This window comes from Malania oleifera, chromosome 9, assembly GCF_029873635.1.
Source record: "Malania oleifera isolate guangnan ecotype guangnan chromosome 9, ASM2987363v1, whole genome shotgun sequence".
Lineage (NCBI taxonomy): Eukaryota > Viridiplantae > Streptophyta > Magnoliopsida > Santalales > Ximeniaceae > Malania > Malania oleifera.
In genome coordinates, this window is record NC_080425.1 from 89,008,642 (window position 1) to 89,034,143 (window position 25,502).

At 38.9% G+C, this 25,502-nt stretch overlaps 1 protein-coding gene across 1 annotated transcript in view; it reads right to left on the bottom strand.

The window, feature by feature from the left end:
* Positions 1 to 257: 257 nt before the first annotated feature.
* LOC131163610 (mediator of RNA polymerase II transcription subunit 15a) overlaps positions 258 to 25,502 on the bottom strand; it is a 41,644-nt gene continuing 16,399 nt past the window's right edge. The window contains exons 6-11 of the mRNA XM_058120214.1: positions 9,360 to 9,434; positions 7,589 to 9,052; positions 7,120 to 7,458; positions 6,042 to 6,242; positions 5,848 to 5,936; positions 258 to 843 (exon numbers count right to left, since the gene is read on the bottom strand). Coding sequence (XP_057976197.1) covers positions 639 to 843; positions 5,848 to 5,936; positions 6,042 to 6,242; positions 7,120 to 7,458; positions 7,589 to 9,052; positions 9,360 to 9,434 — 2,373 coding nt within the window. The 3' untranslated portion in view covers positions 258 to 638. The remainder of the gene's footprint in view (positions 844 to 5,847; positions 5,937 to 6,041; positions 6,243 to 7,119; positions 7,459 to 7,588; positions 9,053 to 9,359; positions 9,435 to 25,502) is intronic.

The following is a 25,502-nucleotide window of genomic DNA, read 5'->3' on the forward strand; positions in this document are numbered from 1 at the left end:
TCTTATTCAACATCTTTGTGCCTGGTTTTTCGTATGTTCTCCGTCGCTGTTCCATGCTAAGCTCGCTTTCCTTGCATTTTTATTTTTCCTGAAACTAATATATCCTCTCGTACCCTCTTTCAGTGAAAAAGAGAAAGAAAAAGGCATGCCTCCCAATTTCAGGAACCCACGAAGACGTGAACAAACACACGTTATATACTGTTAACTAAAACCAAAAACAAATAGAAACTTAAAAAGAAACAAACAATGTTGAGACATTGGTTAAAGGTAAATGCGGAAGGTCCGAATTTACCACAATAAAATACCACTCGAGCAACTTATTATTTTATGCAATACAATTATATAATGTTACAAACATACAAAAACCACCAGCCCCACCACCATTCATGCAAGTTGCAATGTAGTTTTGTACAAGCAACAAGCATGGCAATAGAAACCTAGGATGCATGTGCAATGTACCATTTTACATACAAACACATTATTACCTATGATTTATAATATAAATACAAAACCCAGGGCAGCCCTGTGAGCTCTAAAATCGACAAAATGCCCGCGCAACGGTGATAAGAGAACTCTGCATCACAATTTATAAAAAAAAAAATATATTAGTGGGACTTATGGAAGGATCAAAGAAGCATTCATGCAGTCAAGCAGTTCTCCCAAGTCCCATATTTAGAGCTGAAGCTGCCTCCACCACTCTGTTGTGCATGTTCGGAAACAACAGCACGAGCACAGATATCCCATGTTCTGGCTATTGCCTCAAGTGACATAGGCTGTGAAAGGCTTCGAAGACAGATGCTAAACCGTGACTTCGCTTTTACTGAGAGATCTTCATGCTCCTTGCTGCAATGTTGCACCCAAAGTTGCATCAGCAAAATAGGTCTCAAATATTTAAATGCAATAGGGAAAAAACAAGAAAACATCAAAATTAGAGAACTTCAATATTGACGTAAGAACTTGTAGGAATACTTTTCTTAAAAAGTACTTATTTTTTAAGATGTTCCAAACAGGGGTTAAGAGCCAAACTACAGGAGGCTGTGGAAGTCAGAAAATCTCGGGAGACTGCTATCCTTTAGATTCACTTTACTTGGAACTTCTCACAATTGCGCCTGCCCCACAATGCATAATACTAACCAAATCTAAACAGTTAACTTCAGGGAACAAATTAGGCTGTGCAAGACCTTCACAAGAGAGTGCTCAAGAAATCCAGTCAATGACCTAAATTCTGAAGTGCAAGTAGGATCTTATGTTGCAATCATTGTCAATTTTAGAAAATCCATTGGAATTTATTATTATTATTATTATTATTCACTTTTAAAAAAAAATTGAGATAAATTGTTCAAAAAGGAAGATAAGAGAAAAAATGCCCACTTCCAATCCCCAAAGTGAAGGGAAAACACCTTCCTTCCACTTTTGCTTTTTTATTTTTTCCTCTTCTCCTTTTCCTCAGATTTTGCCTCCTTCCATCCACTCTTTTTGTTGATGTATCTAGTGGTATTGCCTCAATTCTGTTCGTGTATTGTTTACAGTCATGTCTTCAAAGATGGATTGTTCCAAGGCTAACAAGATTCATGCAAGATGACAGACCTTAAATTATTTTTTTACAAAATGAATTAAACTATTTTTTGACAAAATAAATGCGACGGAACAGAATATATTTCACTTGTCAATTTTGAATTGCATAATGACATAGATATCATGATTAGGGGAATCAATATGCAAGGAAGTGATTGGTCTACTTGGACGTAAATATCTGCAAGAGTGAAGTATGGATTACAAATGAAAATCCAACTGTGATACACTCAATATCCCAAATCTTTTCACACACAGCTGGTCCCGAGCCCAAACAAAAGAAGGAAGGCTGTTTTTAGGTTGCTCTCAGCATAAAATTTGTCAGATCTCTACTATATGAACCTATGCATTAGGGCGGCCCAAATAAGGGACGTTTTACACCTATACCACCTGAGTGTTGCAAAAAACGGGTGAGGGTGGCTGAGTTGTCACCCCTAAGTGGCATGCTGTGTCAGTACCAGTTAGTGTCAAATGCATGAGGGTTCCCACAGCATTCTAAACGTAGGCAAGTAAGAAGTAAGTTCCAGAGACTAGGGTTAGATGAGTTGTCACCCCAAAGTGGCATGCTATGTCAGTACCAATTACAGTGTCAAATGCAAGAGGATCCCACATCATTCTAGACGTAGGCAAGTAAAGAAGTAAGTTTAGGAGACTAGGGTTAGATTAGCAAGATGGACTACAGGGGACACTTACAAGTAAAATTTGACACTATGATTAGACGAAAAATTAACATGATCTGCCTTCAAGAAACTAAGTAGGTAGAGAAGAAAGCTAGAGAAGTTGAAAAATAAGAACACGATGATTTATACATTAGTATACTGGAAAATGAAAACATAATAATGGGGTAGGCATTGCAGAAAAAAAACCTAAAACATAGTGCTATAAATGTTAAAAGAGCAGAGAATAGGATCATAAAAATCAAGATGGTCTGCATCAAAAGATAATAAATGTCATTAATTATGTTCCTCAATAGGCTTAGAAGAAAACCTTAAAAAACAATATTGGAAATACATGGATAATATTGAACAGGGGATAGTAGGGATTGAGAAAATATTCATAGGAGCCTTTTGAATTGACAGATTGGAAAGGGGAATAGAGATTATGAGAGGATACATGGATGACATGGATATGAAGATAAAAATGAGTCTAGTGATGTGATCTTTAGACTTCGCTATATCATATACCTTATTATAATGAATACATGCTTTAAAAAAGAAAGAACACTAAATAATCTTCACGAGTGTATAAAATAAACAAGTCAGATAGATTTTTCTTATCTAGGAGTGTAGATCATTTATCATCTAAGGATCATAAAATTACCCTATGTGAAAGTTCAACTATACAACTTAGAGCTATAGTGTTAGACATGCATATTGAAAATGAAATAGAAAGGGTAACATAAATCAATACAGAAAGCCTAGATGGTGGAACTTAAAATAAAAAATATAATAAAATTCTAATATAAAATTATCAAAGAGGATGATTGGACAATAGGGGATAATATAGATGCAAACACTCTTTGGAGAAGGATAACTAGCTCTATTAAAACGATAGCGAAAGAGATTTTAAATGAAGAAAGATTCTCAGCTAGTAAAGAAAGTTTTTTGGTGGGATCAAGAAGTCCAAGAGACCATGAAGACAAAAAGAAATTGGTATAAAACATAACAAAAATATGGAAACATGGAAAACTCCAAAAACTATAAGGAGGCAAGAAAAGTTGCAAAAAAGGCACTTATTGAAGCTAAACATAAAGCATATAAATCATACTAGATTAGATACAAACAGATAGGAAAGAGACATGTTTAAACTTACTAGACCTGGAGGAAAAAAGAGCAAAGACTTGGTTAACATAAAATGTATGTGTATATAGAAAGAAAGAAAGAAAAGAAAAGAAAAAGAACAAAGGATGACAGTGTCTTGGTTAAAGAAGGAAACATAAAAGAAAATGCCAAAGTTACTTGAAAAGGGTATCTAATGAAAACCAAGTACAAATCTTAAACTTCGAATTGACAAATTAGAAAAAAGCTTTAAAAAAATTATATCTATTCACAAAATTAAAAGTTCATGAAGTTTGCATTAAAAAAATAAAAAATTGAAAATTCAATAGGACATGACAACATCCCAATTCAACCTTGGAAATGTCTAGGTGATAACAAAATTACACGGTTAACTTATTTTAACATGATTATAAAACTAAGAAAATGTTAGACAAGGAAAAGCACTTTAATACCTATGGACAAAAGTAAAGGAGATATTCAAAATTGTAATAATTCCTGTGGAATTGAGCTTATGAATCATACAATGAAACTGTAAGAAAGGGTAATTGAACAGAGACCAAGGTTAGAACGAGGTTCCTAGAAAATCGATTTGGTTTTATGCCTCAAAGGTCAACTACAAAAGTTATACATCTTTTAAGAGTAATTGAAAAGGTTAAGGAAAAGAAAGACTTGCATGTCTTTCTTGATTTAGAGAATGCTTATGATAGGGTACTATGAAAGTTCTATGCTAAGTTATAGAGGAAAGACAAAAAAAAAAGAGGGGAGGGGGGGGGGGGGATGTAGTAGGTATTGATGACACTTTAAATATGTACAATAAAGTAATAATTAGCGTTAAAACTATATGTGAAGAGTCTAGGAAATTTCCAATCACAATAGGCACACATTAAAGATCTGCTTTCAGCCCTTATCTTTTTGCACTAGTGAGGGTTAAACTTACTAATAGCATTCAAAATGAGCTTCCATGGTGTATGTTGTTTGCGGGAGATATTATTTTGAGTAATGAAATTACGGGTAGAGTAGAATCTAAATATGAATTATCAAGAGAAGCCTTCAAATAGGGGCTTTAGGATAAGAAGAAATAAGACAGAATATGTGCAACGTAATTTTAGTTAGAGTAGGAGGAATATTAGACAAAAGATTAAACTTAAAAGTTGAGAAATTAATAGCACTATAAGATTTCAATAACTTGGAATCTATTTTGCAAGCTGAAGGAGAAATCGAAGGGAATGTAATCGAAAAGTGCTTCAGGTATGTGCCGTGTTGAGATTGTAGAATACCTTCAAAATTAAGAGGAACGTTTTATAGGACAGCTATAAGATCAGCTATGTCATACAAATTTGAATGTAGAAAAACTAAGAAACAACATATCCAAAAAGTAGAAGTTGGTGAAATGAGAATGCAAGGAAGATGAGTAATGGAACGTTAAAAGATAAATTAAGAAATGAACATACTCTCATTAAGTTGGTGCAATAATGTCCTGATGACTCATGGTTTGGGCATGCATAACATAGGCCAAATAATGCACTAATGAGGAGGAGTAAGCTAGTTACCATTAGTGGATAGAAGGGGTAGGAATATAACTAAAATAACATGGAATGACATAGTAAGGATTTAATAGTCCATATTTCCATGAGGAAATTGCCTTGATCATATAAATTGTCGGGAAAGGATTCATGTAGCCGACCCCACCTAGTGGGACTAAAGACTTGTATTATTATTATTATTATTTTTTGGTCATTGCTGTAAAGGAAATATAGATATGTCAATTCTAATATATATATTTTTTCAGAGTACTGTATACTGTTTAACATGTAAGAATAGTTGAAAACATATAGACAAAAAGTCAGGGTTTGTGGTAATATTGTAGTATGGTTGAAGTGTAATAACATATCACACCTTTAAAGCTGGACTAAATAACAGAGTTTGAATACATCAAGATATCTTTGCACTACTGCTAGAGTTATGGAAAACATACTCACAAATTAGTTGTCATGATGTTGAAAGTCTTAAGACTGATGAATTACGAATACAATGTCCGCAAAGGAAAGAACCAGAAAAACACATTCATAAAGACCTAGCTAGCTCTAAATTGAGAGCAAGACATAAGAAAGTTGGTTAAGAGTGATATGTGTGGAAAGTATTCATATCTCTCTTTTCTAATAAGAAAACTAACCCCATGAAGCTACTTGCCTCAATTTGAAGGAACTGTGAGGATGAGGAACCCCCACATCTCTGAGGTCATGAATCTAGAACTAGGCCATGGAAAAAATCTGATGACTTTATAGTTTACAATTCAGAAGATAAGTTGGAGTACAAAAGCTGTAAGTACATGGACCCTAAAGAAATTATATCAGTAAATTTTTTTTCTAAAAAGTAGTTTCTATCAATACAAAAAAATGCTCCAATTTTTTATTATTATTTTTTTTTTTTTGAAGAATTTTAGTAAGACAACAGAAATTTACCAGCATAAGATAAAAAGAATGCTCTATTGCCTCACCTGACTTCAACTGGAAACTTGTCAAGGAGGATTGGGGAGCAATTAGGATAATTCACAGGAACAAGCAGTCGCAATGGCTGAATCGGTGACTGCAGATAAATGTAACACAAATTAAGGAAGGAGAAAACAAAATGCATATTCCTAGTGCATCATTTAGATTAGAGACTTAGAGTTTAAACAGTTTGACATCCCACCATTTGGGCTGAAGCATACTGCGATTTCAAGTTTGGACACAAAGCCACAGCAGTAAATGAACACTTGACAATAGTTCCTTCACCACCTTCAGCAGCAGCAGCAAATGCAGTTGGATCAACATCCTCATCACTGATATCTACAACAGTGTCTATAAGCCGCCGATTTATCTCCCTTATTTCTTCCAAAAGGGCATGATTTGCCTGCAACAAGTATGACAACCTTTTTTATAGTTTATACAAAGCTTCCAAAATGGACATTCAGGGACAGGCTACACCGGGAATAGATTACATTCAGAATTGAGCATTTCCATTACAGACACTTAAAATATATGAGCACTCGAAGCAAGAAATGAGTGCCAGACAATGTGATGGTTGATGGAAACCAACATCACAAAGCATATTTTATATTGCAGAACAATTACAAGACTTTCATAGATCAACAAAATATACTCCTGCAAAGCCCTACAAAATGAATATGGCTTTCTCTCATCTCTGGATTGATGACATATATTTTCATATGAACTAAGAATCTGTCAGACCATCCTATTGTACATGGAGATGTTTGCAACTTGGACATAAACCATAGCCATAACATTCATGTCCAACATGACCGCAAACACACTGGACGATGTCCATGTGAAACAGAGTATATATATTGCTGCTGCCAATTAGAAAACTGTAATATAACTGAAATCAGATAGCAAACATGTCATTCTTATGCCCAGCACAAAGAGAGCTTGATACCTTGAAAGAGAAAGTGTCAGGAGAAAGAAGGGAGGGAGGGAGATACCAAATGACATGTTAGAAATTGAAGTCATCCATAGCATACATTGGTTCGAAAATCACAATAAATGCATGACTCAGAAAATTTTATTTTTAAATAAAATAGTTAATCATTAAGGTTCGACTGATGTAATGTAAGAACTGTCTATCAAAACTGGATTGAGATGTCATTATGACGTATGAACCCTCCAGAGAAGCTGCAGAAAAGTCCCTATGCTGAATTCAACAAACTGTGTTTATAGCCTATCTTCAAAGATGGCTTAGATTATTACAAATGAAAATAGCATAATTGTACCTCAATCTTAGGCCTTTTGATACTAGATGTTGCAGTTGATTCCAGGTCAGATGTCTCACTGAATTGCTTGAAACTATCATTTATACTGCCAGCTGATGACACAACATTTAAGGGCATGGCACTAGTGTAGCGCCTCATTTTCTTTGCCCCAGTCATCCCATCTTGTGCAGCCACATTCCTTGCTTGCAAACGGCACTTTGTCATGGCAACCAAATCCTCACCAACCGCAGCCCTAGATCCATTACCTGGTGCAGATCCTGCTATCCTATCTATCATACTAACAACTGAGCCAATGTCGCTTACCGAATCACTTAGCGCTTTAGGTGAGATTGATTTTACCTGAAAATTAAAATTGAGGAACCAAATCTTATAGATGCAGCACAAAAATGCAGCATGCTGTATTTTCAGACTTCATGCAAACAATATCATTATGAACAAAAATAATCAAGGTTATGCCAGTCTAACTAACCGCTTTGAGTAAGCGCTCCAAAGGCTGCTCTGTCACACTTGACTTGCCCGGGGCATTTATTGAGAGATTGCCATGATTCCCATCTGGACTAGTGAATTCTGCCAGCAAAGGAGAGGCTGATATCCCAGGAGTGCCAATGGCAAGGGATGGAGCCGGAGCTACTGCACCGGTTGTTTGTTGATGTCCAATATTTCCTGAATTTGAAAGGGATGAAACACCAGTATTAAGCTTCTCAGAATCACCAGGCATAGGGGATGGAGCATGTGGAGTTGATGGAGATGGAACAAATGGAGAGTTTCCAGATTGCAAAGGAGTTCCAGCTTTTGTATAGGATGTCAGCATATTTTGCTGGTCAATTTGAGGAGAAGAATGTTGAGGAATTTGCGGGGATGCAGCCTGTAGAAGCTGGGGCGAAGATATTGGAAAAGAAGCGCCTTGTTTCAACTGTTGGTGATGATAAGCTGAACGCTGGCCTGCAGAAGGATGTGACTGGAAAACAGCTGGCTTAACATTCATTCCGTGTCTAACCTTCATGTCATTCACATCATTCATCTGATGAAGCTGTGGCATTTGATGTGCTTGTAACTGTGTGGCTTGCTGCTGCTTTGTTTGCTGGTGCAATGGTGGTTGTTGCTGTTGCTGCTGCTGCTGCTGCTGCTGCTGTTGTTGCTGCTGCTGCTGCTGTTGCTGCTGGTGTTGTTGCTGCTGCTGCTGCAGCATTTGCTGTTTCTGCATGAATTGCTGCTGATGCATCTGACGCTGTTGAAACTGCTGTTTCAGTTGGTGTGTCTGTAAGAGATGCTGTTCCTGCTGTTGCTTCAGATGCTGATGTTGAAGAATACTGGAATTTGACTGAAGGGAGTTAATATTAGGCTGGAGAACATTCACCCCACTCTGTGATGACAAGGTGTTTATATTTGCCTGTTGGGAAGCACTCACAGGATTCTGTTGTAGAGATCCCACAGCAGCCTGCTGCAATGAACCCAGTGCACTCGCTTGTCCAGAATCCAAATTTGAGCTGGGCTGCAAGGAATTCATCATGCTCTGCTGCCCAGTTGAAATCCCAGATAAAGAAGACACGCCATGCTGCAAGTTTGTTACATTGTTCTGCTGCATTGGTGCTACAGAACCTTGTAAATTCATTGATTGCAATTGAGGGTTCATTGGATTTTCATGGGACTGCACTTGAGTTATCTGAGATTGTGGCTGCTGAGGCTGCTGCATGGACTGCATATGGGACGGAGGAAGCTGCCCTGGCTGCAGTGAAGTACCAGGTTTCCTAGGCCTATTTGTGTTAAGAAAAGTAACTATCTGCTTTTCATAGGAACCCAATTTGTCTTTGTAAGCAAGGGTAACATTACTTTTGGAAACCTGCAGAAATGATATAATGTGCTCCAACATAACCTTAACCATTTTGAACCTATCATACTGCTGCGACTTGGGCTGTTGAGGAAGAGAATCTTGCTGGTGAAAAGTAAGAATAGAAAAGAAAATATTATAAGAACAAGAATGACAGTGGTAAGGAATACAATACAAAACAGAAGAAATAATTTTTTAAAATAATATTTAAGCATTTGCAGGGATCTGGAAAGAAATTACAAAAGATGACATAATCCTGCACTTAATAGGGCACTCCACCCAGTTTTGTGCTGCGGAGATCAACTAACCTCTCGGGACGGATGCCTTTACCATGGCAACTAATATAGTAAAAGGCTACTAATGGTCTATGATTATATAATAGACAACATTAGAAAAAACAGTAACAACATACCTGCTGCAACTTTACAGCAATTTTCTGATACGTCTCACTCAATTCAGGTAAGAACATCTCCTTCATGGATTTAATCTGCAAAATAACAGCAGCAAGTTAAAATAATTCAAAATTTATTAAGAGAACGCTACTGATTAAAAGTTTCATAATTCATGTGCTATCATCTATAAAGAACAAATATTACATCAGCACAGGATCATTCATTCCCTTATCCAAGCAATTCTGTTCCACATATTACAAAATGGAAAAATATAGGTTGAAGAAGATAAAAGCTTTATATATGAAATAATGTGCACATGGAAGCATGAGATGAGCATCACTATTCAAGAATGATTTCATATCATAGAGAAATGTTGGGTTTTTGGAAAAAAAAAAAAAAAAGTGTATGTAGTAGGTACATTGATGCCATTAGGAATATGTTCGATGGAGTAATGACTAGCGTTAGGACTATATGTGGTGAGGCTAGGGAATTTCAAATGACAATAGGTGTACAACAAGGATCTGCTTTTGGGTCCTTATATTTTTTCCCTAATGATGGATGAACTTAATAGGAGTATCCAACATGAGGTTCTATGGTGTATGTTATTTGTAAATAATACTGTCTTGATTGATAAAACTAGAAATGGAGTTGAATTTAAGTTAGAATTATGAAAAGAAGCTTTGGAAATCTAGAGGTTTTAGAATAAGTAGACATAAGACATAATATATGAAATGTAATTTACTAATTTCAGTCATAGTATGACAAATATTGGAGAAAAGTTTAAACTTGATTACCAAGAAATCAATACCACTAGTAGATTCAATACCTTGGATCTAATACATTGAGTTAAAGCAAGTTGCATAAATCGGAGAAGTGGTATTGATTTCTTCAATACCTTGGATCTAATACATTGAGTTAAAGCAAGTTGCATAAATCGGAGAAGTGGTATTGATTGCTCATTTTATCTTCTATATGAGCAATCTGTAACTTATCGTGAATGTATTCATTCCTTAATTTACCTTTTTATCCCAGTCATTGCTTTTGCATTCTCATCTTGGGAACATTTGCTTTTTGGACATGTTGCTTTTTAGTTACTCAACATTCTGATTCGTATAGAAAATTGATTGTACAAGCTTACAGCAGTCCTATAGAACTTTTCCTTTTAGTTTTAAGGATATTCTACGATCATACAATAGGTCTGAAGCACTTCTCCGATTTATGCAACTTGCTTTAACTCAATGTATTAAACTTCAATACCTTGGATCTATTACCAAGAAATCAATACCACTAAACTTGATTACAGTTTTCAACTCATGAATTGGTACAACTGTGTTCATTAGCCATGTCACTTAGGCTATTTTTTTCAAATTATCCAATTCTATGTTGCCTACACAATCTCCCCCAGATTATGCTGAGGTTTTTCTAGAAAAAACAAATAGAGGGAAAAAAGTTCCCCACAAATAGAAACAAAAAAGGATTGTGGCCTCTAAAGGAAAAATGCTTTACGATTGTCTCAACATGGTGAAGTAAGAACCCCCCACCCCCACCCTGGCGCAACATTCTCCATCACATGTACATCTCCATTCACCATGCCATAGATAATGGAACAAAAACATTTTTTCCTGACTTTTTATTGAATTCAGTAACCACAATTTTCACTTCATGGAATTTCACATCACTCCAAAATCTTACAAAGCAAGGTGTTAGGGTGTGACAATGTAATGGGAAAAATGGGGGAGTGAGATACTGCTATAATTGTATTCTTCAGGGATTTAGAATGAATATATGAATATCTGTGTTATCGCTTGTATGGTGATTCTCTTGTAGATGAATAATACAAGTAGTTCTTTTCATTGTGGTGTTCTGTTGCCTTGGATTATGATGTCTCTGATTGTTATAGTCTTATTCGGTGTATAAGAATATATTGCTCATGTGAAATCCTATTGTTCCTTGTTTTCCTTGAGCATTGAGACTCACTTGGTGCTCGTGCTTGCAGGCTTGAACGTGTGAGAGTTGGCTGACTTGTCGAGGGAGAGCTCTCAACGAGTGCCACACGGCCCTTACTTGAGTCCCATTTTGGGGGTCCGTGACAGTTGGTATCAGAGCACAGTGTGTGCGAGCACCATGCGTGGGATTAGGAGAAATAAGTCAGGAAGAGTGAAGCGCATTGAGGCGCTTGAGACAAAACTCGCAACCCTGGAGACAACGTGCGGTGACCTCCAAGGGTTGGTGGCAACATTGATAAAAGAGAAAGGCGGGTCAACAGAGCTTGAGGCTGCCGAAGAAAACCCTAGAGAAAATCTCTATGGGGTATCAAAAGTCGTAGAGAGACTTGAGGAACTTGAAAAATTCATTCCAAGTGTGAAATCCCTGGAGAAACGGCCAAGAGAGCTTGAGGCCTTCCAGAAGAGTATCGAGTAGTTGCAAGCCTTTGAGAGTAGGCTACAACATATTGAGGGCATATTGCCATCTCTTTCGTCCCAACGGGGAGAGCCAATAGAGCTTGAGGCCTCCTTACGGGAGCTAACGGATAATCTTGATTTCCTTACAGAAGATGTTAAAGTGTCCATTACTGCTTTGAAGGGAGATTTGAAGGAGATGGGCAATGTCCAAAGTGCGGTGGTCCAAGTCCAGAGGGATTTTCAAGAGATCACTGCGAAAGTGAATGCAGTGGCACAGTTAGCCCGATGGCCAGTTGCACATCCAAATGAGAGTTCTCGATGGAAGGTACCGGAACCTAAAAGTTTTGGGGGTACACGAGATGCAAAGGAGCTAGACAATTTCTTCTTTGATATGGAACACTACTTCACGTGCTCCCGAGTGGATTTAGAAGTGGACCAGGTCAATATGGCAACGGTATACCTGGTTGGGGATACAAAATTGTGGTGGAGAACTAAATGGAATGATATTCAGCACAATAGATGTGTCATTAACACATGGGAGGGGTTGAAACAGGCGTTGAAGACCCAATTCTATCCAGAAAATGTGAAGTATATAGCAAAGTACAAAGTAATGGAATTGCAACAGACGGGCTCGTTAAGGAGTTATGTAAGGGAATACCAAGCCTTGATGTTGGACATTGTAGACATGACTGAATCGGATAAACTGATTCATTTTTTCTTTGGGGTTTGAAGACATGGCCAAGAAATGAAATACGTCGGCAAGGTGCTGGTGATCTCTCTTCTGCCCTCGCTGCTGCTGAACGGTTGGATGATTTTTCAGATACTTCTGGGAAGCGAAATTTCCCTACATCCGCCAATAATGATTCCCGTCCCAACAAAGTGTATAAGCCCACAAATGGGGGAAGGGATAAGGAGACAAATAGTTCTTGGAAAGATAAAAGAGTGCCCATGAATAGGGAGTGGAGGGGCGGACGAACAGGGGGTGGAGAGCGTCGACCGATCTCTTGTTTTCTTTGCAGTGGACCACATCGAGTGGCGGAGTGCCCCGATCGTAAGGCTTTGAATGCCATGAAGGCCCTTCGAGGGGAAACCGAAACCTCGACAGCAATTCCAGAAGAACAACCGAATATGGTGGGAGCCTTGAGATTTTTGGGGGCATTAGAGCGTCAAGTAATTAACAACAAGTCTCAGGAGAAGGGACTAATGTATGTGGATCTACTTTTGAATGGAAAGAAAATCAGGGTCATGATTGATACAGGGGCCACCCATAATTTCATTGCTGATTCTGAAGCTCAACGGTTAGAATTGCAAGTAGATAAAGATGTAGGCAAGATAAAAGCAGTGAATTCTCCAGCATTAACCACGGTGGGGGTGGTACCTAAAGTGGCATGCCAAATGGGATCATGGTCTGGAACAGTTGATTTCACTGTGGCACCCCTTGACGACTTTGATGTGGTATTGGGGATGGATTTTCTTAAAGTGACACGCTCAATGCCGATCCCAGCTGCGGATTGTCTTGTGATAATGGGAAGTGCACCTTGTGCGGTCCCCGCAGCCTACAACAATTTCGATGAGAGGAAATTGCTTTCAGCCCTCCAATTCAAAAAGGGAGTAAAAAGGGGAGAATCTTCTTTCGTGGTTCTACCAATAGTCTCAGAAGATGCAGAAGTAGGGAAATATCCACTTGAGATTAAGGAAGTTTTAGAAGAGTTCAAGGAGGTGATCCCGGAACAGCTACCTAAGGTTTTACCACCTCGACGACAGATTGACCACGAAATTGAACTTTTGCCAGGAGTAAAACCGCCAGCACGTGCCCCTTATCGAATGGCGCCGCCTGAGTTAGCTGAACTTAGAAGACAACTGAATGATCTTATTGCAGCAGGGTTCATCCGGCCTTCACAAGCACCTTTTAGGGCCCCAGTGTTATTTCAGAAGAAACAAGATGGTAGTTTGCGCTTGTGTATAGATTATCGGGCTCTTAATAAGGTGACCGTGCGCAACAAGTATCCTATTCCACTGATTGCTGATATTTTTGATCAGTTAAGTACAGCTAGATATTTCACGAAACTGGACTTGAGGTCGGGATATCATCAAGTGCGCATTGTTGAGGGAGATGAACCGAAGACCACTTGTGTCACACGGTATGGGGCATTTGAATTCCTTGTCATGCCTTTTGGGCTAACAAATGCACCCGCTACCTTTTGTTCTCTAATGAATCAGGTTTTTCGGGACTACCTTGATCAGTTTGTGGTTGTTTACCTTGATGACATACTGGTTTTCAGCGCATCCTTAGAAGAACATAAAGATCATCTTCGAAAGGTTTTTCAAAAACTCAAAGAAAATCAGTTATATGTAAAAGGGGAGAAGTGTGCTTTCGCTCAAAAGCGTATTAAATTCTTGGGGCATATCATTGAGGAGGGCCAGATTCGGATGGATTCAGCTAAAGTAAAAACTATCAAGGAATGGCGAGCACCTACATCCGTTAGAGAACTGCGATCTTTCTTGGGTCTAGCCAACTACTACCGAAAGTTTATAGAGGGGTACTCTAGAAGAGTTGTATTGTTAATGAATTTATTGAGGAATGGGGTACCATGGGGGTGGTCAAAAGAGTGCCAATCAGCATTTGTTGAATTAAAGGAAAAGATTGTAGGAGATCCTGTGCTAATCTTTCCTGATGTGACAAAACCGTTTGAAGTGCAAGTAGATGCCTCAAACTTTGCATTAGGTGGAGTTCTCTTGCAGGAAGGGCATCCAGTTGCTTTTGAAAGTAGAAAATTGTCGGGTGCCGAACGGAACTATACAGCACAAGAAAAGGAGCTTCTCGCAGTGGTACACTGTCTTCGGGTGTGGAGGCACTATCTCTTGGGGTCCAAATTTGTGGTAAAAAGCGATAATGTAGCAGTTACTCATTTTTTGTCATAACCTGGACTAACGTCAAAACAAGCCCGTTGGCAGGAGAAGCTAGCTAAATTTGATTTTGCTTTTGAATATAAAGTGGGGAAGACAAATGAAGTGGCCGACGCTTTAAGTAGAAAAACTGAATTGGCAGCATTGAAAATCATCAGTCATCTATCAACTAGTAGGGTGGCGCTACCTTTGAAGAATCTTATCAAGGAACATTTAAGTACAGACCAGCAGGCGCAGTCATTAAGCAAACTAATAGACGAAGGGAAGACACGACAATTCTGGGTAGAAGATGGACTGATAATGACTAAAGGCAGGAGAGTCTATGTGCCTAAAGCTGGAAACTTGAGGAAAACCTTACTGAAAGAGTGTCATGATACGTTGTGGGCTGGTCATCCGGGATGGCGAAGAACTCATGCTTTGATTACACAGGGGTACTATTGGCCAAATATGCAAGATGATGTGATGAGTTATACTAAAACGTGCTTGATCTGTCAACAAGACAAGGTAGAAAGAAAGAAGACCTCAGGTTTATTGGAGCCATTGCTAGTTCCTGCTAGGCCATGGGAGAGTGTCTCTTTGGATTTCATTTCCTCGTTGCCAAAAGTAGAGGAGTTTGACACAATTTTGGTGGTGATTGACCGGTTCTCAAAGTATGCAACTTTCGTACCAGTCTCGAAGCCGTGTTCAGCAGAGAAGACAGCTCAGTTATTCTTCAAGCATGTGGTTAAATATTGGGGTGTTCCAGAAAGCTTAATTAGTGATAGGGATGTTAGATTCACGGGGGGATTTTGGGGTGAACTCTTTCGCTTGATGGGTTCAAACCTTAATCTTTCCACGAGCTATCACCCACAGACAGATGGTCAAACTGAACGTTTTAATGGGATGCTGGAAGAATACTTGCGACATTTTGTTCACTCCAATCAGAAGAATTGGGTTACTTTACTAGACACGGCACAATTCTGTTTTAACTCTATGAAATCTTCTGCAACTAATAAAAGCCCTTTTGAGATTGTGACAGGTCAACAACCGACTCTTCCACACACTCTGGATGGTCCATATAGAGGAAATTGCCCAAAAGCCTACCAATTCACGAAAAATTGGTTGCAAAACATCGAAGTCACCCGAGCTCAGTTAGAAAAAGCATCCAAGCGCATGAAGAAATGGGCTGACAAAGGGAGACGACCACAACAATTTGAAGCTGGAGATCTGGTTCTTGTAAAAGTGCCGCCGGAGACATTTCGCTTTCTTCGTGGCAAGGATAAAAGGCTGTTACGTCGTTACGAAGGTCCAATCAGAGTAATCGAAAAGGTGGGACATGCATCTTATCGGCTTGAGCAACCCGAGTGGATGAAAAGCCACAGACGTCCAGTTCATCCCGTGTTTCATGTAAGCAATTTAAAGCCATTCCACACAGATGAAGCAGATCCGCACCGACAAAAATTAAGGAGATCAACAATTTCCAGAAGGCATCCTGTCACCAAAGAAGTCCAGGAGATCATTGCAGACAGAGTCGTCAATCTAGACGGTCGTCAACAACAACAATTTCTGGTTCAGTGGTTAGGACTAGGGGAAGAAGAGAATAGTTGGAAAACAGCAGACAACCTTCAGCATGCCATACAGAAGATTGAAGATTTCAGAAATTCGTAGTCAACGACATCTACATCGACATTAGAAGAGTGAGAAGGCCGTCTACAACACATCGACGAGGACGTCGATAAATTGAGTGGGGGAGGATGTTAGGGTGTGACAATGTAATGGGGAAAATGGGGGAGTGAGATACTGCTATAATTGTATTCTTCAGGGATTTAGAATGAATATATGAATATCTGTGTTATCGCTTGTATGGTGATTCTCTTGTAGATGAATAATACAAGTAGTTCTTTTCATTGTGGTGTTCTGTTGCCTTGGATTATGATGTCTCTGATTGTTATAGTCTTATTCGGTGTATAAGAATATATTGCTCATGTGAAATCCTATTGTTCCTTGTTTTCCTTGAGTATTGAGACTCACTTGGTGCTCGTGCTTGCAGGCTTGAACGTGTGAGAGTTGGCTGACTTGTCGAGAGAGAGCTCTCAACGAGTGCCACACGGCCCTTACTTGAGTCCCATTTTGGGGGTCCGTGACACAAGGCATCTTTCTACCCATTCCGAAAATTCGAATTGCTTATAATTCTCATACCATTTACTTGGTTTTAATACCAAATATGATGTATAATCATTCAATTTTCAGCCATAGATTAAAGGATAAGGATAATAATTTCGTACAGACGAAATTCAAGGGGTATTTTGCCAACTTAAAGGTTTGATATGTGGTTTATCTAAAAGGATAGTATATGTAGAAAAGAAAAAGAAGAACAAGAAGAACAAGAAGAACAAGAAGATGAACTTGAAGAGAGTGAGGCTGAAATTTTCTTGCAAGTCTCTGTACTCTCAATTAATTCCTTTATCAACTCCTTTCCCTCCACTTAATCAAATTTAAAGAGCTAAGGTTCCTCCAAAGGTTTTTTTTTATAATAACAAAAGAAGAGACTTCATTAATAGGAGGAGAATCTACAATGAGGGGAATAAGACATCTCCCATCAAAATTCTAGAACAAACCAAAAGAAATAAACTGGAAAAACAAAAAAAATGAGACTAGGGAAAGAAAAAAAATAAAAGATTCTTCCAATCACACAGAACCACTGTAAAGCAAACTCCCTTTATAGCACCCAAATCAATGCCCCACAAAGAGGCCAAGTATTGAATCTTTTCCCAAATCAGCTGCTAACTCAATTATTTCCCCAAAAAAATCCATGCATGTTCCAACCATAATTCCCACCCTACAACATGCAAAAATATCGCATTCCCAAAGTACAGCCCTATCCTTCCTTCTTCCAAAACCCTCAAAAGAAATAGCCAACAGCCCCTCCACTAACGCCAGTCAAACCCAATTTAAACCGAACACACCAAACAACTTATTCCAGTTTCTCCAAGCAAAATCACAGCGTTAAACAAAAATGAGGTGCCATTTCAGAATTCAAATAACAGAGCACACACACATCTGGAGATAAAGCCTTAAAAGGTCCCCGGACTTGCAATAGGCTAATAGTATTGATTTTATTAAGCACAAACAGACAAACAAAAGCTTGAATCTTTAGAGGAGCTTTGGCCTTAAAATATATATGTAGGAACCCGAACCAAGAAAAGAAAAAGAAAAGAAAAAGAAAAAGAAAAGAAGGAAAACGGTTTGGGACAAGACCAAACCGTTGACACTTTCAGAAATCTCAGGAAAACCATCGACGATTTCCTGCGGGCCAAGGGGTCTATAAAAGGAAACCTAATATTTTTATTTCATTTTTCATAATTCTCTCTCTCCAAATTAGGGTTTCACACTCTCACTCTCTCTAGCCTAGGATCCCTCCACACGCACTCTCCAATCCTCTCTCTCTCCTCCCAGCTTGCCGGTCCTCATTTCTTGGCCAGGTTTGAGAAGCTAAGGTTTCCTCCGAAGGTTGTAGGCAGATTTTCAGGAACAGGTAACGGGATTAGATTGTGTCGGTTATTTTTGAAATGTGAACCGATTAAACTGAAGTATACTAATACAGGAATACTACGTATAATTTTTCTGATTGAATCAGGCATATGAAATGAGGGTTTTGGTATTATATATGTATTTGGGGAAAACTAAAGTGAGTGGAGTGATCATCTCCTTTTCCTGGAAAACATATGTATTGAGTTAAACTAAACCCTAGTGATGATCATACCTTTATTTTCAGCAAAATATATTTTCCCCGAGCAATTTATTATATTATGATATATCACTCAAATCGTGTGGCATAAGAATGTTTATTATTATTGCATTGGTTTTTATGGTATTATACAGTAAAAGATAAGGTTTTATACCGAGTTATGATATGACTAGTTTCAATACAAAATTATAAAATGACGATTTTTATACCGAGTTATGATATGACGGTTTTTATACCGAGTTATGATATGATAGGTTCTATACAGAATTATGAAATGACGATTTTTATACTGAGTTATGATATGACAGGTTCTATACAGAATTATGAAATGACGGTTTTTATACCAAATTATAATATGATGGTTTTATACCGAGTTATGATATGACAGTTTTATACCGAGTTATGATATGACAAGTACTATACAAAATTATGAATATGACGGTTTTAAACCGAGTTATGATATGATGGTTTTATACCGAGTTATGATATGACAGGTTTTATACAAATTTATGAATATGACGATTTATACCGAATATTGAAAATGCGATCACGTATTGTTTTTACTATGTAAATTATATATATGGTTTATGAACCCTGAGGGACTAAATCTTGTGGAAGCTCGGTACCGTAACTAGTATGATATGTCAGTGCAGCCACACTATTCTGAGAGTGTTGGTAATTGGATAGTCAATTTGGCCAAAGAAGGGTTGTGTAGCCCCCTTGGAATTCGGACCAAATAGGATAGGCAAATCGGACTTACAAATGAGTATGTTGACTTAGCCTGGTGGTAGGCCAGCCATAGCTAAGTCTAGTCTTCGGACCGGACAACCCGATCATGAGGGTTATTCATAATGTTATATGATGACCCAATAAAGGAGGTTCTCTATTCATATAAGTAATTTATGAAAAATGGACTATATTAAGCTGAAAGTATGTTATCAAGGAAAATGTATGTATTTTCAATAATATAGGTGTGAGTACAGTTTTCAAATGTCATTTCACTTACAGTTAAATATATGAATGTATTATGCTCACACTAAGACTCACGTTAGCCACACACTGATGATAATCTAATCCGTCTAACTGACAAGTGTCTCACACCAATATCCATCTCATATTTCAGGTCCTACGGGGAATCGAGTCTAACGTGCTACGGGGCAGGGATTAGAATTTTGTAGTTATTGTAAGTGCAAGTGAGACACTAGTTTATTATGTTTGTTTATTTTGGGATGTAACACATATAACATGGAGACACATGAGTAACTGGGATGGTTTAGAACTCTGGTAAAGTGTTTAAGGTTTAATTGCCTTTCAGGTTTGGATCGCGAACCCTATAGATGTGGTATCAGAGATTTATGTATGGAGAATAGCACTCCAGGCCCCACCGGGTTCGGGGCACTACAATTGTGGTATCAGAGGCCAAGTTGATAGGTCCTGTATACTTTGACAGATGATCTTACCAGAGTATAGGTTCGAGTTAGGATGATGATAGGAACGGGTAGATTGGGATACTAGTAGGTTAGTTTGAGTTTTGTATCGCAGCCTGGAGGCAAAAATACCTTGACGGTTTTATGTGATTTCCTGGAACGACGGTTTTAGAAAAGTTACGGTAAATCCATCGACAGCTTTTGTTTCTAAGCGGAGAGACTAGAACTTGAAAAATTAGAATTGGAATGTTAAGTTGGTTGGGTATGTCGTAATTTCTATGGTGATTTGAGGCATGTTCCTTGGAATGACTAAATGTATACAAGAGAAGGGATCGGTAAAGTTTCTAGGGCAAAACCGTGGACGGTTTTCTGCGGCATTCACAAACCGTCGACGATTTCCTCAAAATAGGCTCTCAGGATCTCAACTTTTCCGTCAACAGTTTCAAGACTCTTAGTAAAATCGTCAACAGTTTCGTGTCTGAACAGTAGGATTGAACCTTAAATTGAGAACTTGGACTTAAAAGTGGTTTTTAGTTAAATAATTGTACCATTCACGTTAAGAAATTGGAATTCTAAATTCATTTTTGTCCTATCTTCAGGATGGATCCCAAGGATAACAATGTGAACGTCGGAGGAAGTAGCAACGAGGGGGCTTCCAACAAGGACGTCATTGATTCTACATCAGTGCTTCGTGGTTTAGCCCAGCAAGTCATGGCAGAGATCATGCGAAATTCTAGGGGGCAAAACTATCCCACCACTGACCTGGGTTGCACCATCAAGCAGTTTACCCACATGAATCCTCCAACCTTTGCGGGAGGAGCCAACTCAATCATTACAAAAAATTGGGTTTAGGAGATCGAGGAGAACTTGGCAGTACTGCATTGCACTAATGAGCAGAAGGTATTTTACGCCACATTTAAAATGACAGTGGAGGCCAAGCGTTGGTGGATAACTGTGAAGCTACTTGAGGAACAGAGGCCAACACCCGCAGCTTTGACATGGAACCATTTCAAAGAGATTTTCTTTGATCGATACTTCCCCACCTCCACCAAAGATGCTAAGGCGGAGGAATTTACGAACCAAACCTAGGGGCACTTAACTTTTCAGCAGTACGCGGCCAAGTTTGTTGAGCAGTCTCGCTTCGCCCCATATATGGTACCAGATGAGTCTAAGAAGGCACGGAGGTTCGAGAAGGGCTGAGACAAGGGATCTACGAGCATGTGGTGGCATTTCAGGTGCAAAATTTCTCGGAGTTGGTGGATAAAGCCACTGCAGCAGAGACGAGTCTGCAGAGAAGTGCAGGGTTTCTGAATCAGAGAAAAGGCCCATGCCTCCTAGTTTTCACGCAGGTGCGAGTCAAGATACTTAGAGGAGGCATGGTAACAGTGGGTCCACAGGAGATGGGGAACCGTGCGTATCAGGGTAACCCATCACACCCTACTTGTCCTAAATGTGAAAAAAAGCATCCGGGGTAATGTCGGAGTGGATCAGGTACCTATTACCGGTGCGGTAGACATGGCCACGTTGCACGAGACTATCGTGAGCCGTTGAACAATCCACCCCCACCTAATCAATACCGGGGAGGGAATCAGGCACCTTGAGGCAACTACCCAAGGAACACTGCCCAGGTGCGAGTTTATTCTCTTACTCCGAGAGATGCAAAAAATGCGGGAGACGTAGTGACAGGTAATATCTTTATGTTTTCAAATAAAGTTGTTGTGTTATTTAATTCAGGAGCAACGCATTCCTTCATATCTCTGGGGTATATCAAATTGTGTGGGGTAGAAACTCAGCTATTAGACGCCGAATTATCTGTAGTTACACCGACAGGGACAGTAGTGGTATAAAGAAAAGTGATTAGAGATTATCTAGTGGGTATTCAGGGAAGAACGCTATCTGCTAGCTTAATAATGTTTGACATGCATGGATTCGATGTCATTCTGGGGGATGGACTGGCTATCCTCCAATTATGCTAGTATAGACTGTCACAAGAAAGAGGTAGTATTCAGACCTCCTGGGGAGCAAGAGTATAAGTATGTCGGGTCGTGTGTGCGCTCATCACCACGGATTCTGTCAGCTATTCAGGCAAAGAGGCTACTCCTAGAGGGATGCCAGGGGTACCTAGCATGTGTGAAAGAAGGACCAATGAAAGAACTAGAGCTGGAGGATATTCCAATAGTAAGGAAGTTCTCAGATGTTTTTCCGGAGGACTTACCTAGGTTGCCTCCCGATCGTGAAGTGGAGTTTGTTATTGACTTACTTCCAGGTAAGGCCCCAATCTCTAAGGCTCCATACAGAATGACTCTAGCTGAATTGAAGGAATTGAAGGAACAGTTACAGGAATTAATGAATAAGGGATTTGTCAGACCTAGTGTGTCACCCTGGGGAGCACCAGTGTTGTTCGCGAAAAAGAAAGGCGGGTCGATGAGGATGTGTATCGACTACCGGGAAATAAATAAAGTAACGACCAAGAATAAGTACCTGTTACCTCGTATTGATGATCTGTTTGACCAACTTCAAGGAACACAAGTATTCTCTAAGATCAATCTCCGATCCGGGTATCATCAGATGAAAGTCAAATCAGAGGATGTTTCAAAGACTTCTTTTCGAACCAGGTATGGCCACTATGAGTTCTTAGTTATGTCATTCGGACTAACTAATGCTCTTACTGCATTCATGGACCTGATGAACAGGGTATTCCATAAGTATCTGGATCAGTTTGTGGTGGTGTTCATTGATGACATTTTGGTTTATTCGAGGAGTCCCGAGGAGCATAAGACTCATTTGAAGCTGCTACTTCAGGTGCTTAGAGAGAGGAAATTTTATAATAAATTCAAGAAATGTGAATTATCATTGGAACAAGTAGCATTTCTGGGACATGTGATATCCAGGGGTGGTATTTCTGTGGACTTGAGTAAGATAGAGCGGTAGTGGATTGGCCAAGACTGAGGAATGTTCATGAGGTCAGGAGTTTCTTAGGTCTGGGAGGGTATTATCGCCAGTTTGTGGAAAGAATTTCTAAGTTATCAAGTACTCTAACACGATTGACATGAAAGAATGTGAAGTATGAGTGGACTGATGATTGTAACAGAGTTTCCAAGAATTAAAACAACGACTCGTCACTGCTCCGGTTCTAACCATTCCATCCGGAGATGGTGGTTTTGTGATTTACAGTGATGCGTCTCAGAAAGTGCTTGGGTGTGTTTTAATGCAACAGGGGAAGGTCATCGCATATGCTTCTCGTCAACTCAAGGAATACGAGAAAAACTATCCCACGCATGATATGGAATAGGTGGCAATAGTGTATGCGTTGAAAATTTAGAGGCATTACCTGTATGGTGAAAGGCACGATATCTTTATAGATCATAAAAGTCTTCAAGTACTTCTTCACGCAGAAAGAACTGAATATGAGACAGAGGAGATGGCCAGAGCTAATAAAGGACTATAATTGTACCATTAGTTACCACCTAGGGAAAACTAATGTGATAGCTGATGCGTTGAGTCAGAAGTCAGTTGGTGCATCAGTATCAACAGTTGTAACTCAACATCAGATCATTATGGATCTGGAAAGATTTGGTGTGGGAAATAGTCGAAAGAAATCACCAGGCGTTCATTGCTAGTCTGATAGTCCAATCGACCTTACTGAAAAGGATTAAGGCCGCTCAAATGGAAGATGCAGAGTTGTTGAAGATTGTCGATAAAGTACGGAGTGGACTGATGGCGAATTTTAACATCTCAGATGATGGGGTTTTAAGGTTTTACACCAGGTTATGTGTACCCAATGAAACTGAGATTAAAAGAACCATTCTAGAAGAGGCACATCGCTCTTTTTATACAGTGCATCCAGGAAGCACCAAGATGTATAGGGATCTGCGAGAATTTTTCTAGTGAAACAACATAAAGAGAGAAATTGTCCGATTCGTGGAACAGTGCTTGACATGTCAGTAAGTGAAGGCTGAGCATCAGAGACCAACACGGCCATTGCAACCACTTCACATTCCTAAGTGGAAGTGGAAGCACATTTCCATGGACTTCGTCACGGGGTTACCACCAGCACTTCATGAGCAAAACGCCATCTGGGTAGTTGTTGACCGATTGACAAAGACTGCCCATTTCATTCCGATTAAAGTTAACTACTCCATGAATAGGCTAGCAGAGTTGTATGTTTAGGAGATAGTTAGACAACACGGCGTACCTGCGTCCATCATTTCAAACCGGGACCCACGGTTCACCTCCCAGTTTTGGAAGAGTTTCCAAAAAGCTTTGGGATCTCAACTGACTTTTAGTACAACATTTCATCCCCAGACTAATCAACAGTCAGAGAGAGCAATTCAGATATTAAAGGAAATTTTGTGGGCTTGTGTGCTAGATTTCGGAGGTAGTAGGATTCAAGTATTTGCCACTAGTGGAGTTCGCCTACAACAATAGCTATCAGGCTAGTATCGAGATGACATCGTATGAAACATTATATGGTCGGAGGTGCCGATCTCCGTTGTATTGAGATGAGATTATTAACCACACACATCTGGAGATAAAGCCTTAAAAGGTCTCTTGACTTGCAATAGGCTAATAGTATTGATTATATTAAGCACAAACAGACAAATAAAAGCCTAAATCTTTAGAGGAGCTTTGGCCTTAAAATATATATGTAGGAACCCGAACCAAGAAAAGAAAAAGAAAAAGAAAAGAAGGAAAACAGTTTGGGACAGGACCAAAGCGTCAGCAGTTTCAAAAATCTCAAGAAAACTGTCGACGGTTTCCTGCGGGCTAAGGGGTCTATAAAAGGAAACCTAATATTTTTATTTCATATTTCATAATTCTCTCTCTCTCCAAATTAGGGTTTCACTCTCTCTCTAGCCCAAAATCTCTCCGCATGCACTCTCCGATCCTCTCTCTCTCCTCCCGGCTTGCCGGTCCTCGTTTCTCGACCAGGTTTAAGAAGCTAGAGTTTCCTCCAAAAGTTGTAGGCAGATTTTCAAGAACAGGTAAGGGGATTAGATTATGTCAATTATTTTTGAAATGTGAATTGATTAAACTAAAGTATACGGATACAGAAATACTATGTATAATTTTTCTAATTGAATCAGGCATATGAAATGAGGGTTTTGGTATTATATACTAAAGTGAGTGGGGTGATCATCTCCTTTTCCTGAAAAACATATGTATTGAGTTAAACTAAACCCTAGAGATGATCATACCTTTATTTTTGACAAAATATATTTTCCTCAGGCAGTTTATTATATTATGATATATCACTCAAATCATGTGGCATGAGAATGTTTATTATTATTGCATAATTAAACATAATAGCTTTTATGGTATTATACAGTAAAAGATACGATTTTATACCGAATCAAGATATGACCAGTTTCAATACAGAATTATGAAATGACGATTTTTATACCGAGTTATGATATGACAGGTTCAATACAGAATTATGAAATGACGGTTTTTGTACTGAGCTATAATATGACGGTTTTATACCAAATTACGATATGACAATTTTATACCGAGTTATGATATGACGGTTTTATACCGAGTTATGATATGATGGTTTTATACCGAGTTATGATATGATAGGTTTTATACAGATTTATGAATATGACGGTTTATACCGAATATTGAAAATGAGATCACGTACAATTTTTACTATGTAAATTATATATATGGTTTATGAACCCTGAGGGACTAGATCTTGTA